Genomic DNA, 18,799 nt, shown 5'->3' with positions numbered 1-18,799 from the left:
GTTGATCCCCACTGATTACATCCGTTTAATAAAGTGATAACAACCTGTGGGGACTGACTCGCTTTTGGAGCCAGCATCAAGTGCCCATTCGTGGAACTGCTGTTTTTGGCATTTTTCAGCCCTGAGGTCGCCGCTTGGTCTTGACTGATTGACTTGTATTCCAGCATGTACAAAAATGGCCTTTTATAGTTTGCTTTACTACTGTGATTTTGATGCTGATATACTGGAAAAACAGGCTTTTTATGGCAGATACTTCAGGCACAAGTGTTACTGATTACATTAATTATGGTTCCCTCCCGTTGGTGAACTGTAGCATTGAAAATCATTGGGAGAGAGAAAATAAGAGACAAATAATGGCAACAAAATGAAATCTCTAGATGCATAATATCATATAACAATGACATATTTAACAACATTTAAGAAGAACAATACCACAGAACAGAAGCTGTATTTACCCGTGTATTTAGATCAGAACATAATGTGTAAGCACTTTTTCCACTCCAGTAAAGCCAGTCGGACCAGCCAGACCTGATAAAGCAGGATATCATGAGTATATGTGGACATTAGCCTGGAGATACAGCAGCAGTCCAAAGAAAATTACAGCTACAGCAGTGGTTCCCCCTTCAAGATGATTAGGCTGATAGAACATTTCTTCTTTACAAAATGTCTCTAAACTTAGCTTTTTTTCTTGTGAAAATGTTGAAAAGATCTGAATAAATGCTCCACTGTGTTCACCATCTAGTTTCAAACTGTGTCTGTCTGCTTTTAGGAGCTGAGCAGGTAGTGTACAATAGGAATAAAATGGGAAGGACACCAACTGGCCCCGGTACCAGCTCCTCACGCAGTAAAGTCCATTCAAGTCAATTAGCAAAGTCAATCCAAAAGGAAGGAGCCCATTGGTGTTTTGTTTTATGTATAGAGACTCTTATCATGCTGCTGTAGAGGTTTGGTGTTATTTTAAGCAGTATTAGTGGTTAAAAAAGGCGTTTTAATGCCTTCACCGTACTGCCCCGAGCTTATCAGTGTTAGCCACATCTGGCTGTTAGCGACTCTTCCAGACTTCTGCGTTAATAGTTCATACACAAAAAAAAACTGTCTTGACGGCTTTATTTGATGTATGTAAGTGCCGAAAAAGACGATGTGACGATTTTGTGCCGAAATCACACTTTATTGTCCGTTTTGTTTCTATGATTATAGCCACACTCACTTAAGGCTCCAATGAGCTATCAGCTTCTCTATTGGGAGAAAACAGGTGCTCATGTTATTCATGCTGCACCAGCTACACTGAAAGTTAAAGGTCCCATGTTGTAAAATGTGAGATGCCTTTTGTTTTATTGTTTTTTAAAGCAGGTCAATGTTGTTATATAAAGACTGTGGAAGTATCAAAAGACTCAATTCACAGAGAAATGCACTCAGCCCGTATTCAGAAACTGTGCTTTTAAATTAGCCGTCCTGACTTATGCACGGTTGTGACGTCACAACTATACTACGTATATAGGTATTGGTAAAAACCGATATAAAGTGCCATTACAGTCATTCCCCGAACACAGACAGTGCAGATGCAGAAGCCTCAGAAACGCTGACCAATCAGAGCAGACTGGGCTTTTTCAGCAGGGGGTCTTAAAGAGGCGCTAAAACGGAGACAGTGAATACAGGTTTATTCAGACGGACAGTATGAGATAATTAATATGTTTTAAAGCATATAGACATGTTCTAGAGGAGGCCCCTCTAAGTCAGTCACTCAAACTGTTTGCAGTGTAAAATGCAATCAGACAACAACCCTGTTGAAGAAGAGGGAGGGGACAAAGGTGTGAGGAGCATGGACTGACACATGCTGCTAACAAAGTCACACTTTGTGACTTGGTGGTCGAATGCAATTCAGGGAGACACGGTGTGTGAAGGGAAACAGAAGAAACTAAAGTGGACTTTGACAGAGAGGAGGGTAAGGTGGAAATATGACTCAGGGAGCTGACTTTTGTTGTCACACTGTCAATAAGAACTTGACCGTATACTCTGGGTGAAACATGTCATCCCTGCTTCTGCTGATGCGTTTATCTCTCTCGTTGTTTTCTTTCTCTCTGCATCACAGAAACCCAGACAGCATCAATGCGGGTTCAGTGGATTGTGGTCGTTTTATGCACCTTGGTGTCCATGGGACTGCTGGTGGTTATTGTGGGTCAACAGCGAGTGTTGGACATGATGAGCAAGAGCAGTGAAAAGCTGTTGAAGCCAGAGACATCTGATGATGAACTTTTAAAGTTAGACCTTCTTCTTAAAGCGTCTGAGGAAGAGCTGCTGGCTCAGGGGGTCAAAGCAGTGGATCTGGTGGCGGAGGTGGCCAAACTCGATTCAGAGATGGAGAAGAAGAAAACAGAAATAGACGCCTGTCAGGTGAAACTTTTCTTTTCTTTCTTTTTTTTTGTTGCTCTAGCTTCTCTCTTTCTGCTCATTTTAACGTGCTGATAAACTGGGGGAGGAAAAGGTGGAGTGTTTGCACATTTGTCTTTCTTATTTTACGACTTTGCAGCCTTTAGAAAACATTAAGAATATAAATATGAATATTAACTTCAATACTTATCCTTAAAACATACATTTACTCGTACTTAAGTTCCCTTTTAAGGCATTGTAACGTGACTAATTCAGTTTTAAGCCACTTTGTACTGTTACTGCACTTAAATATTTGACTTTTCACTGAACTATCACTTTTATCTGACAGCTACAGTTTCTGGTTCTAGTTTCTTGTCATGTTACATATTTGTAAGCATTTTCATTTATGTTTTCAATAATGGGGTTCAAATTAATGACATTTCACTCAAAAATGAATGCAGATTTGTGGACCAGAAGTTTTTTTTTCTTCTTCTTTTTTCCCATTAATCATCAAAACCCTTTAATTGCATCTTGTGACCATATAAAACTCCACCTCAGACAGCTTTAACAGTATTATAGTTTTATCTAAAGCAAATAATAAATCGTTTACAGGGGGCATATTTCTGCAGAACAAGTACTTTTGATGCTTTTGAGGTACATTTTATAATATGTAATAATAGCTTTATTCATATATCATCTTTTAAAAACAAAGGTTTTGAAAGTGCCTTGACAAACAAAGCAAAAACACACACAAGTCTTCACACATTCAGTATACACACATCCTTGTATAACACCCTCCTGTTAGGTTGCCACCCAGTCTGACAGGTTTAGGGCTAACAAGTTAATATTGATTTATCTATTTCTGTAGCAACTCTTCAAGGTCATTTTCACTGACATTTCTCCCACATTATTGTAGAGCACAAAAGCTGATGTCATGAAGAATGAACACACAGACGCTGAAGGTATAACACACAATTACTTTACAGATCATTTACACTGTTGCCACCGTGTGGTGAATACAAGACGTACTGTTTAGGTTTGAATTGTTCTGTTTCTGTCTTTGTCACGTAGCGTATTTTAAATCAGAGTCTGACGCCTGGAAAGAAGAGATTAATAATCTGAATGCACAACTGAAGGGGTACAGTCCAATCTGTGATTATGTGCAGAGCGGCTCGCTTGCTGCGTAAGTCACGAGAATCAATCAAACATTTGTAGAAATGGAGCATAAACATATGCGGTAAAGTAATTAAATCTGTGTGTTTTAGGAAAATATGTGGCACCAAACAAATCTCCTGAAGAGGATAAAGGAATAAAATCTCAGCTCTCCACAATGCCACTGTTTTACATTTGTGTCAGACTGGTTTGGAGTTTTTTATATTATTTGTCGTTCCTGTGACTGGTGTATGATTTTAATATGTTTTGAGCTAAATATATATATATATAAAACTGGATTTTCTTTTTACTGAAACATTTGTGATTTTCTCAGGGGCGGACATTTAGGTGTTCCACTTGTTTCATTATCTTATCTTTATTACACAGACAAGAAAAGAGACAGACAGAAAACCTTTATTAGACCCTCAATTGGAGATTGTTATAAGTTATTTTACACATTACACAGACAAACAGGACCTATACACATGCATTATTGTACAGATGGCAGAGCGTGGGGGTTCAGTGTCTTGCTCAACTGCACATCGGCAAAGCCCAGGAGGGCAAGTGGCACTTCTCCAGCTACCAGTACACATCCAACTGGCGACCTTTTTGGACTGAGCTACTGATATATATACTGTATATACATACACTGGCCGGCCACTTTATTAGGTACACCTGTCCACCTGCTTGTTAATGCAAATTTCTAATCAGCCAATCACATGGCAGCAACCACATGCATTTAGGCATGAGGATATGGTCAAGAGGATCTGCTGCAGTTCAAACCGAGCATCAGAACGGGGAAGAAAGGTGATTGAAGTGACTTTGAACGTGGCACGGTTGGTGCCGGACGGGCTGGTCTGAGTATTTCAGAAACTGCTGATCTACTGGGATTTTCACGCATATATACATTAAATAAAAACACTGCTGACATGATGATCATGATCATGATATAATATTACCGTGTGTGCGTGTTGGAATTTATTCATATACAAAAAAGGTTAATTTGACATCCGATGGGGAAAAACTCCACCGGAGAAACACTGAGGGTCACATGCAAACAGGATATTTCAGACCATAATCTGATCTGTGTGTTCCTGTTCAAACACGTCCATGCTTCAGACATAAAGCACCTTCACCAGGAGAGTCTTGAACAACGCCTTCCTTACATCCCATTGTGTAGAATACCCACCTGTCAGCCAAAAAGACTTTTGAATATATAGGAGTATAGTATCTTTTTTTTCAAAATAATTGTCAATAGTTGTGCTGGACATGTTATTTTTGCATGAGACAATAATAAAATAAATTATTATTAAATTATTAAAATTAAGGTTTACCCACTCCCTTCAGGGTAACATACTCACCTAGCAGTGACCCCACCTCATGAACTACTACTACACTACTGGTATCAGCCAGATTTAGTTATGTTTGTACAAAACTAGACCAGCTGTTTCCAGATGGTTTTAGTTCTTATGCTAAGCTAAGCTAACAGCTGCTGGTGGGAGCGTACCTATGTTCCCCGCTTTGTATGTGACTGGGGAACATCGGACCTTTTTCTTTCCCGCTTTCCTCAGAAAGGGTTTCTATATTCCCCGGTCTGTTATTTTTTCCACAATCAGTGCTGAATTCCCCGGCAAATAGACCTATGTAGACCCTAAAAGTACCCCCTAACCCTGACCCTAACCGTAACCTCTAACCCTAACAAAATGCTAAATTAAATCAGCAAAGGCAGAGGCGTATGCGACCGAGGAACATAGGACCCTTTCCCCCCCTTTTTCAGCCTCTGCCCAGGAAACATAGGGAGGACCCCCTGCTGGTTGTACTTGTAGCTTCATATTTACAATCCACTCATGTGAATAAGTGTGTATTTCCAAAAATGTCATACTATTTTTTTTTATATTTGGCACATATAATTGGGTACTTTTAGATGTTTTTAGCCCATTTTTTATGTGGACATGAAGCCAATTTTCTTTCTATATTTCACTAATTCATATGTGTTTTTGATGCTTTCCCACTATATGTTTTAAAGAACAATAAATAAAAATGTTTAGTTCAGTTAAAAATAAAATCAGCTGCTTACTGACTATGATATCTGAAACGCTGTAATCTGCAGGAGTGAGCCTGCAGACTAACTGTGCCTTCTCAAGTGCGCCTTTCAGAGGTGTAAATGTAAACATGACACCCGCCACTTCAGAGAGTGTACGGACCAACAATGGTGAAATGTGATCTGCTGTAATACAAGGGGTCTATATAATGGAGACTGACCTGTTCACAGACAGGAAGACCAGGAGAGGGTACATGTGGTCTGCAGCACTGAGCAGCTTACAAGCTTGTACAGGATTGAATATCTGAACACACAGGTGTGGTTAATCTCAAGGTGCTGGTCTGAAAATTGTGTTACATTTAAACAGAGCGAAGCTATTCTCATTTAACTCTCTGCAAAATAAGCGTTATAAAAATGTTCCTTTAAAGATATTATCAACTATGATATCTTCTGTCCTGATAAAGATAAGGATATATATCACCATGCAGCCTGGCAGGTAATTCAATAAATACAAAGTCTATATGAATTAACCATGTGGTAAAGCCTATTTTTGTTAACTCCCATGTAAATTTGATATGTAACAAATATATTTTTGATTATTTTTTCTCCTTTTGTTAAGAACTTTAGTGCAAATCAGAAACTCAAAAAGAGTCAGGTTTTCTGAAAATGTTGTTATGTGCTTGTTATCAACTTAGATGACGTAACTGTGTATCATGATATAAAATATATGATTTTATCACAATAGGATTTCACTGAAAGACAATAAATGATCATATCAGTCAGTTGAGTCTCTAATTAACTATAACATTAGCGTTTTTAATGCACATTTGAATGGTTTGTGCATTAAAATTAGAACCTTGACAATACCTTAAAAAGTGCCAATTGAAAGTAGTCAATATTTTATTCAATTTAAAGAAGAATTAGCCTACTTTAAAATAAAAGACTTCTGAAACTAAGGCGGTTTTAAAATGCAAATTAGAAAAGTCTAAGATGTTGGAAAAAAAGTTGTTTGTCGAAAATGTAAAACGATAAAATACTCTCTCACCTAAAAGAAACAAGAATAAAGTTAAATCCTACTGTTTGATTTCACAGTGTGGTAGCAGCGTTTCCCCTCTAAAACGGAGTTCCCCGTTCATTATTAATTCATTGTCGCTGTTTTGTTCGCTGCTGACCTGCGGCTCCTCGACCTGGCGGCGCAACGACACCTGCAGCCGCATCCCCACGAGGAGTATGGAGGAGGGAGGGCACTTCCACTACACCAGTGGGAGGAGGGAGGGAGGTGAGGGGACGCAGTTATACCAACAAGCCGATTATTGAAGGCTACTGAGCCCTCTCGGTCAATTTGAGTCCGTCCTCATGGTCAAACAAAAGGCGGACACAATACATCTTCACGGGGAGGAGGCTGCATCCATCACAGGGAAGTACTTTTTTTTTTTTTTTTTAATGGACCCTGGAACTTTTTACGGAGTTATATTGTGAGAACTCGAGTGTGGAAACCCATTGTTTCCATTAGATACGATTTTCAGACTGTATATGTTACTCTGTAGAGAGATAAGAGGGACATCCTGTGTGCTTTAGTTGCTGTGGTGTCACTGCTGTACACTTCTAAACTACAGTAGTTGCTATTTTATTTTTACATCTTGCTTAAAAGTTTTTTTCAGGACAGTTATTTGTTTGTGAAGGAAGTTCACACTAAAACAATGCATCAAATGAAAACGGCAGCTGAACTTTATTAGTGAGTGAACTTTACACGGACAAGAAAGCCCTCTTGCTTTGCCCAGTTTAAAGTGCAAGGTGTAAAAAAATTTTTAAAAATGAATAGCCTCTCCCGGAGCACAGATGACCACAGAAACATCGGCACGAGCCCGGCTCACAAACCAGAGACGTCCAGGCACCGCAGCTGGAGCAGCCTCCGCTTCTCGAGATGGAGAAGTGGCTCCCAGAGGACGACTCCCCCTGCTACCCCCTCCCCGAGGGCGGAGAAGAAAGCTGATGTGACCAAGACCCTCTTCTCCTTGGTTCAGACTCACAATGACGACTACACAGCAGATCCAGACGGCCTGCTGGACACCACCGAGGACGGAGAAGAAGTTGAAGACGTAGGACTCTCCGCGGACCATTCCACCTTCTTCCAGAAGAAGTTTGGGTCCATGCTGCAGCCCGGGGTCAACAAGTTCTCCCTGCGCATGTTTGGCAGCCATAAGGGGGTTGCTGCTGAGCAGGCCAGGGTCAAGAGCTTTGGAGTGTGGATCATCCACCCCTACAGTGACTTCAGGTAATGATGAGGTTACCTTCAAAGTGTCCTAGAAAGTTTCCTGTTTCCTCTGTTTGTGGGAAGGTTTTCCTACATTCATTCTGAAGGAAAATGGACAGAGAATGTAGAATAGGAGGAAACACATGTCAGTTACCTTTCTGCCAACACAAGATTCCCCCCATGTGTCATTAACATTTCATAAACTTCCCTTGAAAGCATCCAGCTTACATCCAACCAAACAGCCTGTGACGGTGCTCAGATCCGATTTTTCCAAGGACAGGCTGCAGTACAGCAGCTGATGTCATGGTCCCTCGCACATGATAAGGCGATGAAGGGATTTGATTAGTGATACAGTATATAGGACAAGATCATCTGGATTAATGATACCACCGGTAACTCCCTTTCTCCCTGTTTATGAAGAGGGACATTCATTGATTCTGGAAATATAAAATGATCCGATGCATTTAATTTTGAGAAACATCCAATCCTGTTTTTCTCTGGTTCGGCCTCACGTCTGGGAGGATTTATCAGATCATTCTTAGCGGCGATGCCCCCAAGCAACCTGTCTGTGCGGTCACTAATAATAGACGGCATCAAATTTAAACAATTTTTAAACATCAGGTCGACGCCAGACAGAAAGGATTAACCCGTGCAGAGAGATTATTGCCCATAAGAATCCCTATAATTCAGTCTTGCTCTATTATGCAATAATACACAGACAGCTGAGGGGGGGATTACTGCAGGCCTGCTCTCCTTAAACCTTATGCTACAACTTCCTCTTTAAAACTGAGTTGGAATAGCACATTTTGGTGCTCAGCTTTACAGTTCTTTTAAGGTTTGATCGCTGGTTTCATGTTTCAATTTGAATTCAATTTAAGGCTGCTTAATAAGTACATTTGTTGTTCTCAGAGTCTAATAGCTCTCTTGGTTAACTTCTCTCTCTCTCACACACTTTATTATTAGCCTTTTTAAGAGCATCCCTTAAACACACTAAACATTGACGCAGGTGTGTTACTCCTGTTAGCTAAGAACAATTAACTGAAGCTCCAATTGGCAGGGACTCTCTGAAATTGGATAATTCAAGATTGGAAAAATGTTTTCTGGTCTGATGAGATGAGTCTCGATTTCTGCTGCAACATTCAGATAATCAGAATTTTGCTCAATCATCTCAAACTGGCTTCTTGAACATGACAATGAGGGGAGAGAGGGTCAACGAATTGCAACAAAGATCCTTAACTTGAATCCAAAAAAGAGGGCGTTTTGACCATCTTATGTGGTCGCCAACGTGTTTTCTCTACTGGGTGTTTTGTCAAATCTTTATCTCCTTTTTTTGTTATTTAGTGAAGATCAGTGTACAAAACATTCAGGCTGTCAAACACTCAAAAAGTTGTCACGGAGCAGTAGATGTTCAAACTTTGATTGTTCTGAGCTGCAATATGCAAGCGAGCTTAATACAAACACACTCACAAGCACAACGTTAACATGCAGATAAAACGTTGTGTCTTGCTTCAGCATGTTAACATGGTAATTCAGTGCTTATTAGAATTTAACACAAAAATGTAGCTGAGGCTGATGGAAGTGCCTTTAGCCTTTTAGGTATTTTGTCATGACTGTGGTGCTAGATGAAAGTAAGGGGATCCCTTCAGTGTCCTGTTGAAAACACAAATGTCTGTACCAACTTTAAATGCAGCCTATCCATCACTCAAAACCATAAATGACTTGCTACTAGAGGAAAAGACCACTAGCATGGCTTAAAAGGTAAACAACAGAAAAATGGCATAGTCATTTCTCTTAGCAGCAAATATGTGACCTATTTATAACTTATGTTGCTTTAAAAAGATACAAAGTAAACTTATGTAACAGGCGGATTCAATGCTGGATTTAGATTCACCATAAAATGCTATAAAACCACATTCATATTCCTGTTTCTCTGCTGCTGTTATTAAAAGATAAAATGCCTAAAAGGTTTCCATACAGCAGAATTAACTCTAGCTCTCACTCACACTTAAGCACACTCACACTTACAGTATATGTGCATGTGCTTTATGTAAACAGCTATAACGCGGTTTCAGAGTCTTCGGTGGAGTTATTAAAAGCAACCACTAATCTGCTGCAACATGAGAGGAGATGATAAGTAGTCATGTAAACCAGCGTGTACACACAAAGGACGTGGGTGTGAGAGATTGATGGAGGGATACACGTGAATGAGAATGAGGAACTCATCTGTCCGTTCCTGTGTCTCTGCTGCTCTGACTGGCTAAAGAAAATGGGTGTTTTCTCACAGGGTTCATATTGCGATCACTGACGAGCGACGGTAATAGTCTGGTTCATATTCTGTTACTGCGCCTCTAATGAAAAGGAGACTGAGAGAGAGACACACACAAATACAAAGTGATTGACACTTGAAGGAAACAATCTGTAAGGAAATCCAAAGCGTGTATCAGTGGTGTATAAAGAGACACTTGAGACTTATAGGAAAAAGGTTCTTGTATGACGTGAAGCAGACAGAGAGCAGACATCTGGGCTTCAGCATCCTGAAAGCAGCAGACTGCGTATCAGACATTTCCAGTAGTGGTGACGTTTGTCGTTTCTTCATATTGAGCCTGATGAGGTAAACACCATACTTGTTTTTTAAAACTTTGTTTATTGAGCTTTTCTCACAACTGAACAAAGACATACATAAACACTCAGAACAGAGTTCCCACCCCAAAAACTAGATAATTAAATAATAATAAGTATAAAAAGAATGAATAAATCTAAGTCAATGCGTGTCAAATCTGTTGTAAGAGAGGACATATATACACACGATGACAGGGAGAGAGTCAAAAAAATAAACATTAGAAAAGTACAGTATATACAGAGATCCAAGCAGGTTGTCGCCTAAATAAAGTGAAGACAATTAGATTGTTTTATGCATTCCTCATTTCTCTTCCACGTATCTAAAGAAAAAACGTTGCCAAATCTCAGTGAATGTTTTATTTTTTCCAATTTCATATAAAATAAAGTACTCCTGATCCATAGCGTGTGTGATGGAGCGGAGGGATGGCATCTTTCCATTTCAGAAGAATTAGGCGGTGGGCAAGCAACGTATGGAAAGTCAAGTCGCACTGGGACTTGTTGAAACTGTAGACAGCAGAAGGTACTCCATGAAAAGGGCCACGATGGGACAGGGGGCTATAGACACCTCTCGGCCCCCAGAGAGTGTTTTAAACATCAGTCCAGTTAGACGTCGGCTTGGAGCAGAACACCATACATTTTTGATGAGAGGGTTTCTTCTGTGACAGGAGCTTGTTATGAGAGTAAGGGTCAAAGCTCTGAAATGGGTCATTCTCTGGGCGGCACACTGTCCTCCTAATTGGATGACTTCACTTGACCTTGATAACAGTTTCAAATGCTCTAACTTCTGCTTTTCTCCACATAGAATTATATAGAATTATAGATCTGAAGATGAACACGCTCATATCGGTCCAGTGTGGAGCTAGGACTGGGGCTGGCATCTTATTTACATTCAAAATACAACAAACATCCCAATATGAATGAATTTATTTTCATTTTTGAACTAGAAAATAGTCAGCGTCCCATCCTGATCTGTTTTGGTCTGATATGAAGACGCACTGGAGCAGCTGCAGCAAAACAAACTCTGTCCGCGTGCGTGATGCTGATAGACCCCATAACAATTAATTCAGTCGGGAACAGATTTCGCTATAAGCCTCACTGTCTACAGAGATAAGGCCTTTAACCTCTGGTAAAGCTCTCTGGGTTTCCTCCTGAACTCTGAACCCAAAGAAGTTAGGAGGGCACGATTAACTTGACAACCAGCATCACACACAAACACACACACACACAAACACACACACACAAACACACACACACACACACACACACACACACACACACACACACACACACACACACACACACACACACACACACACACACACACACACACTTTTAATTTTAAGCAGCAGTGCTTAGATTTTCTTTCATATCCTTTCTCTTGATTTACATACAGTAGAAACTGGTGTCTTCCCGGCTGTCACTCCTTGTTTTGAGCAGAATTCCTTCTACGTTGAGTGTGAACTTTAGAGCATTAACCGCTTACATGAGGAGCACAAACCTCAATTTGTAACTATTAATAAGGAGCAAAAGTTCATTTTCAATATTCACTCTTATTCAGAGTCTTCAGAGGTTATTTACTCTGACAAAGAATTGATCTATGAGGAATGGAGAGCTCCTGGTGTTAAATCCTGTCCAGTTAGCAAGATTATGGATTATGGATTATGGATATATCTGCACAACCTCGACCTTCCATCTCTCCTGTTCTGTGCAGGTTTTACTGGGACCTCGTGATGCTCCTGTTGATGATGAGCAATCTGGTCATTTTGCCCTGGGGAATCACCTTCTTTGAAGACCAGAACACCTTACCCTGGATCACGTTTAACGTCCTGTCTGACACTCTCTTCCTCATGGACCTGGTTTTCAATTTCCGCACGGGCATCCCCGTAGAGGACAGCCACATCACCCTGGACCCCAAAGAGATCCGCCAACATTACCTCCGCACTTGGTTCCTGGTGGACTTTGTTTCCTCCATCCCTGTTGACTATATCTTCCTCATCGTCGACCTGGAGACCCTGCACGAGTCGTCTGACATGTACCGCACCGCCCGCGCCCTCCGCATCGTGCGTTTCACCAAGATCCTCAGTCTGCTGCGTCTTCTCAGACTGTCTCGTCTTATCCGCTACATTCACCAGTGGGAGGAGGTAATGAAGGATGAGACACAAAGTTCATAATGACACAAAGAGAAAGTTCACATCAGAAATTGAACATTTTTTTCCTTCTATAAACTTTCTGTTTCACAGATTTTCCACATGACCTATGACCTGGCCAGTGCTGCGGTGCGTATAGTCAACTTGATTGGCATGATGCTGCTGTTGTGCCACTGGGACGGCTGCCTGACCTTCATGGTGCCTATGCTGCAAGACTTCCCCCCAGACTGCTGGGTATCCAAAAATAACATGGTGGTGAGAATATCTCCATTAATACATACATGCATGTCAGAATCAGAATCAGAATCAGAAATACTTAATCAACAACAATATTATACAGATAACATATATTTGTAAAAACAGAAAATAAAACAGTGTATATATTTATGTATATGACTAAAAGACAAAATGACAAAAGTACTGTAATAACATGCAAAGTACCGTAAAAAATGAACAAAGAAAACACAAACAGAAAACCCGGGAAAATCTTTTTTTTTGCCGTTTTTATTGGCAAGTCAATCGATTTGATAAAAGGAAAAGTTTTACACAATGCTTCACTTTGGAGTTAAATTAGAGGAATGTCACTCTCGCGACTGTACAGAAATTATGAAGCTACAGCTAGCTAAGTAAAGTCTGAAAGACCTGCCAGCACTGAACGCTCACTCATTAACATACTTCATTTGTTTGAAACATGCAAAAAACAAAATGTGAAAATAACACTTTGTGGTTTTGCACCGGTTTATATGTCAGACTGTTTCCTGTCTTTGTGCTAAGCTAAGCTAACTGGCTGCTGGCTGTTGCTTACAGTATATTTACATAAGTGTGGTATCGGTCTTCTCATGTAACTGTTGGCAAGAAAGTGAATAAGCTTCTTTCTCAAAATGTATTTTATTGCAATTCCTCTGAAAACTTTGTTTAGGTCTATTTTTCTTATAATTAAAGGCCTACTCATAATTTTATCCAGCTCTGTGTCATGGCTGTGTGAGCACTGTGTGCAGAACAACGATGTTTGAGATCTGTGCACTACAGCCAATAAAAAAATATTTTAACATTGCTGTGTCCTCTCTCCCCTTTGTACAGAATTCTACATGGCACCTACAGTACTCCTATGCCCTGTTTATGGCCATGAGTCACATGCTGTGTATAGGATACGGTGCCAACCCTCCAGAAGGCATGACTGACGTTTGGCTCACCATGATCAGTATGGTTGTGGGGGCCACCTGCTACGCCATGTTCCTTGGTCATGCAACTAACCTGGTCCAGTCCTTGGATGCATCACATCGCCAGTATCAAGAGAAGGTAATCACCTCTGCACTGACTGGAAACAATAAACAAACTAAAACAGCTTCAGTTGTTTGGTGCACAATATGTCCCAGGAGCTTCACGTGGATGCTAATGTGATTCTGGCTGCAGGGTTTAATATCACAGCCACGTTTACATCATAAGCTTAATTACTTGCTCGTATTGTATTCGTAGAAACTGAGCCAAATGCCTAGAGAATATGTGTATTATCTAATGGATTTTGCGACCTTACTGTGACCCTTTCAGGGGGATTTTCACAAGACAATGCAGTGCGGATGATAGAAAATGGCGGCACCATTGTTTCAGATCACTGTTCGCTAATGCCCATTACAAATGAGTTTGTAATCCACTTAAAACTGGGGAAAAAACGAGACGAACAGGGAATGCGTAATTATCGTGCTTAGCAATAATTCAGCAAACACATGGTAGAAAATGTACAAAATGTGACATCAGTTCTGTGGGAGTACAATTGTGTCCTCATGAAGGTCAAATCTCCATGTGTTTTGTTCAAATGTCTCCAGTACAAACAGGTGGAGCAGTACATGTCGTTCCATAAGCTTCCAGCAGACGTCCGGCAGAGAATCCATGATTATTACGAACAACGATTCCAAGGCAAGATGTTCGATGAGGACAGCATCCTCGGAGAGCTCAGTGATCCGCTGAAGGAGGTGCGTTGTTCCTTAAACCTTCTTATGTGATTTCCTGTTTATTGCTTTCTCTCCACTCCTCACTTTTAATGACACACGCCCACACTAATGCAATTCTGGATAGCTGGATCAAGTATTGGTGACAATGGGGCCACTTTAATTTATGTTTCAATACTATCTACATTATATTTAGTTATAGATATTATTGTTAGCTTTGAATCATTAATTCGAACAGAATATTATGAAATGACAACACAGTAAGGTAGACATTTCTCAGTCCCACATCTTAATGTCTTCTTTGTCTCCCACCGTGCAGGAGATCGTCAGCTATAACTGCCGAGGGCTTGTAGCCAACATGCCACTGTTCGCCAACACTGACCCTCACTTTGTGACAGTGATCCTGACCAAGTTGCGTTTCGAAGTCTTCCAACCTACAGATTTTATTATACGAGAAGGAACGCTGGGGCGTAAAATGTACTTCATCCAGCACGGCCAGGTCACTGTCATCCCACGCGGCAGTAAGGAGGTCACGCTCAACGACGGAGCATATTTTGGAGGTAAATCATTTGTAAATTATTCAACTTTCAAAGAGTAACCCTATCAATGTTTCCCTGTGACCCCGTTTCAATGCCAGAGATATTTATTTGACGGTTTCAGTTCTAAGCTTATTCACTTCTATTTAGTAATATAGTTCGATGAGAAGACACCACTCTCATGTCTGGACCTTAATATGAAGCTAGCAGGTAAATGGAGACACTCAACGAGTTTAAATATTAAGCAAATTAAATAGCTAATAGGAAAAGCAGCAGGGAAATGCAAAGAGAAATGCAAATGGTAAAAGGAACTTGCCCTTTTGAATTCCTGCGTTAAATCTTTATTCTTAATTCAATTTGTGAATCCAGTTGTTTCTCTTGTTAAAAATCTTTTGAATTCAGTTATTGATTCATGAATGAATAAATTATTTTTGAATGATGGACTTTTTTTAATTTTAATGATTTATTATTGTATTAATATTTAATGTTTACATTATTCTCATAATTCCTCTTTTTATTGCCCATTACAATATCAAATAATGAATTCCTTTGTAATTTTGTCTGTTTATTTATAAATTAATTTGCAAACAGGATTATGAATGCATATTTCTATTGTGCAATAAGTTATCAGTGGCCCTCCATATACATGGGACTGTTGCTTTGAAGGTTAAACTGACTTTCTCTTCCTTGCCTCAGAGATCTGCCTGCTAACTCAAGGACGACGCACAGCCAGCGTGCGGGCCGACACCTACTGTCGCCTCTACTCCCTGAGTGTGGACAGTTTCAACGAGGTCCTGGAGGAGCATCCTCTGATGAGGAGGGCGTTTGAGAGCGTGGCTGTGGACCGACTGGGCCGGGTGGCTCGCAGGCCCAGTTATGTGCCTCCCTCAAATGAGTGACTCGCTCAGTACCAACAGAGAGAGACTCCTGCCAGAGATGTGTTGTTTGTCACGCTTTGACTGAACTTGACCACATAAACAAAGAAACTGTCAATGTAAATTTTACTGATTGCTGTTTACTTTAGTGCTCAGTGATAAACAACCTTATGGAGACCTTCAGTTTTAATTTATTAACACATTATTGCTGCATTTGATTTAAGAATATTGCACTCAGTTTATGTTTTTGTTACTTGGTTCTTATGTTGTTAGCTGAAAAACTGTAGATCTATTGTGTAACTTACAAATCGAAGAGAGAATAATCACTATATTCTTGTTTCTTACGTTTTTGGTGATACATGTGCTTTTTACCAACTGCAACACTAGCTTTTCCAAACGTATGTATGTTCCCTGTATGCTTTCTGACACTGCGGTTTCATCATCTATCACATCATTTATGTGAGCACAGGAGCACCAGCTGGGCGACGCGTCATACGGCTGTTTGTAGCGCGGATTGTAATGGTCCCTCAGGTCTATAGATTGCATCAAGTCCTGGTTTAATACCACTGTTTACTGAGGATAAACTGCTGTGATGTAACCACTCTAACAGAGACAGTGTACGCAGCTATACATCACTGATTAGATTACCTCCTTTCGATTTCACTTCAAGAGGTAATCTAAAAAAAATCTACTTTTGCATCTCTATAATTTAGTCACATGCATATAAACTGTTACTGACTTCCTGTTATATTACTACCTTAATTCTCTGCTGGCAATTCACAAAAAATGTTTATGAAAATAGACCTTTAGTTGGTTAATTTGCAGATAATTATGTAGAATTTAATGTTTGAGCATTTTTTAATGTTAATGCAAAAATACTATGATCCATTTTAACGGCTTATTGACGGACAGAACACACATTTGTATGCTGTTATTACTGCATTCATTAATTTGGTGATTTTATATTCCAGCTTAATTTGATGCAGAGGAGAAAAAGACACTGGTTATGAAGGGTCATCCATTTTACAGTAATATACAATAAAATGTTAATTATCACATGAATATATTAAATTCTAACCACAATGCTTAGCCTAACCCTTTTCATTATTATTGCATGAATGACCCTCATACTGATGATGTCATGTAAATATAAATATTTCTACCCTTTAAACATTAATAAAAAAAAGTGTATTTTTGCCTATCCAGTTTTTTTTTCTATGACTATAAACTTAAGGAAAAAAGAATTCACATTGTATTAATATGTGCTAGTATTAACAGCATTATGGAATGGCCCTTTTTCATAGTGCTATATATTATATAAAGAACGGCACGATATGTTATCAATCAATTATACTTTATTCATCCCCGAGGGGAAATTATTTGTAGCAATAATAATAATAAACTTTAAACTAGATTTGTATAGCACTTTTCAAAAAATAAGTTTACAAAGTGCTTCACAGAAAAAACACAGTGCACAACTCAATGAGTAAAAGCATAAAACAAAAACTAATTAAAAGTCATTTTATAAAAAGACTTTTTACTATAACTACATTTTAAAGTCTTGTTTCTGCAAAGTGATTGGTAAGTATAGAATGTTTCAATGGAATGCAATTGCTAGGCAACAGCCCTTGGTCCTTGTTTACTTCCTGTCAGCTGATGTCATTCACATACAGTGCAACAGGAATTAAACTAGGACTAATTTAGAATATTTATGTTTACATCTTTAAAAAAGGTTTTAGTAAAGAACATTTCCAGGTAGGCGTCCTGCATCAGGGTGATGCCGTGTGCAAAAAAGCCAACCAGCGCGTGAACTTTCTCCAGACTCAGGAACATAAAAATTGACTCCAGGTTCATGCAAATGTTTTATCGTTGTTTTATTGAATCTGTTCTGACATTTGCTTTTTTAGACTCCAGGGAATATTTAGTGTGAGTGTGCAGTAAGATTGTTGGCACTCCACTGACGGACATTTCTCTCCTGTAAAAAAAACTAGGGCCCTGAACAAAGCCAAACTTGTCCTGTCCGACCCCAGCCATCCTCTGGCACCTGATTTTAAACTGCTTCCATCCAGACACAGATTTCATGTGCCGAGATGCAGGGCTGACATTTATCCTGGGTTCCAGTGGCTTTCTGAACAATTGATAGCACTGTGAGGTCAGTTTAACTGTTTGTTTTTATCCAGTGTGGCCAGGGGCAGATTAATGCACAGGCTGGCCTAGGCTGCAGTGTGGGGCCCCAGGTGTTTAGGGGCCACAGACTCAGAATTGTTTTAAATTTCCTACACTGGGGGAAAAAAACGTCCCTCCTATTGGGGCCCTTAGAGAACCCAACCAGCTGTTACTACTGACATTTTGCCATTCTGACATTTTACATTTTGTAGTAGAGAGGCAAAATGTAAAAAAAGGAAACGGGACCAAGATCTACCTAGCCCAGACTACCCCAGACTCTTCTTCTGTTCTATTGTTGTGTTTTTATAAAGCATGATTAATAATGTATGTGTGTGTGTGTGTGTGTGTGTGGGGGGGGGGGGGTCTATTGTTGATTGTCTATTGTTTTCCCATGTCACTCATGTTGTTGTGTATTCCCTCTCTTTTAATTATGAGCTTCATGTCATCGTGTGTTTGTTATTATTGTGCATGTTATTGTTGTTGTTTTTCCTCTGAAACAATAAAGACGTCTTGACTTGACTTGTAAAAGTACCTCCAAACACACACATTGACCTTTAGAGAGGACAGACTGTTGTGAAACATTTGTTTCATAAATGTAAAGAGGTCGTGCGTCTCGTTGTGCAACCAAAAGTTTTATAAAGGACTGCAGGGCGCTGTAGCAGTGTCGTTGATGACAGCTTCCGGTCTTGTACTCGT

The 18,799-nt window shown here is 39.8% G+C and overlaps 1 protein-coding gene across 1 annotated transcript; it reads left to right on the top strand.

Moving 5' to 3' along the window:
• Window positions 1–7,686: 7,686 nt before the first annotated feature.
• Window positions 7,687–15,961, top strand: hcn3 (hyperpolarization activated cyclic nucleotide-gated potassium channel 3; the record flags this gene model as incomplete). Its single annotated transcript, XM_083925198.1, has 7 exons — window positions 7,687–7,835; window positions 12,145–12,574; window positions 12,674–12,835; window positions 13,661–13,879; window positions 14,404–14,550; window positions 14,846–15,086; window positions 15,759–15,961. Exons 1-7 carry the CDS (start codon window positions 7,711–7,713, stop codon window positions 15,959–15,961), a joined length of 1,527 nt encoding a protein of 508 aa, XP_083781324.1. The 5' UTR covers window positions 7,687–7,710.
• Between the last annotated feature and the right edge of the window lie 2,838 nt (window positions 15,962–18,799).

This window comes from Echiichthys vipera (assembly GCF_963691815.1).
Source record: "Echiichthys vipera genome assembly, chromosome: 13".
Classification (NCBI taxonomy): Eukaryota; Metazoa; Chordata; class Actinopteri; order Perciformes; family Trachinidae; genus Echiichthys; species Echiichthys vipera.
Note: the sequence above shows the minus strand (reverse complement) of the source record. Positions and strands in the feature narration are given on the sequence as shown.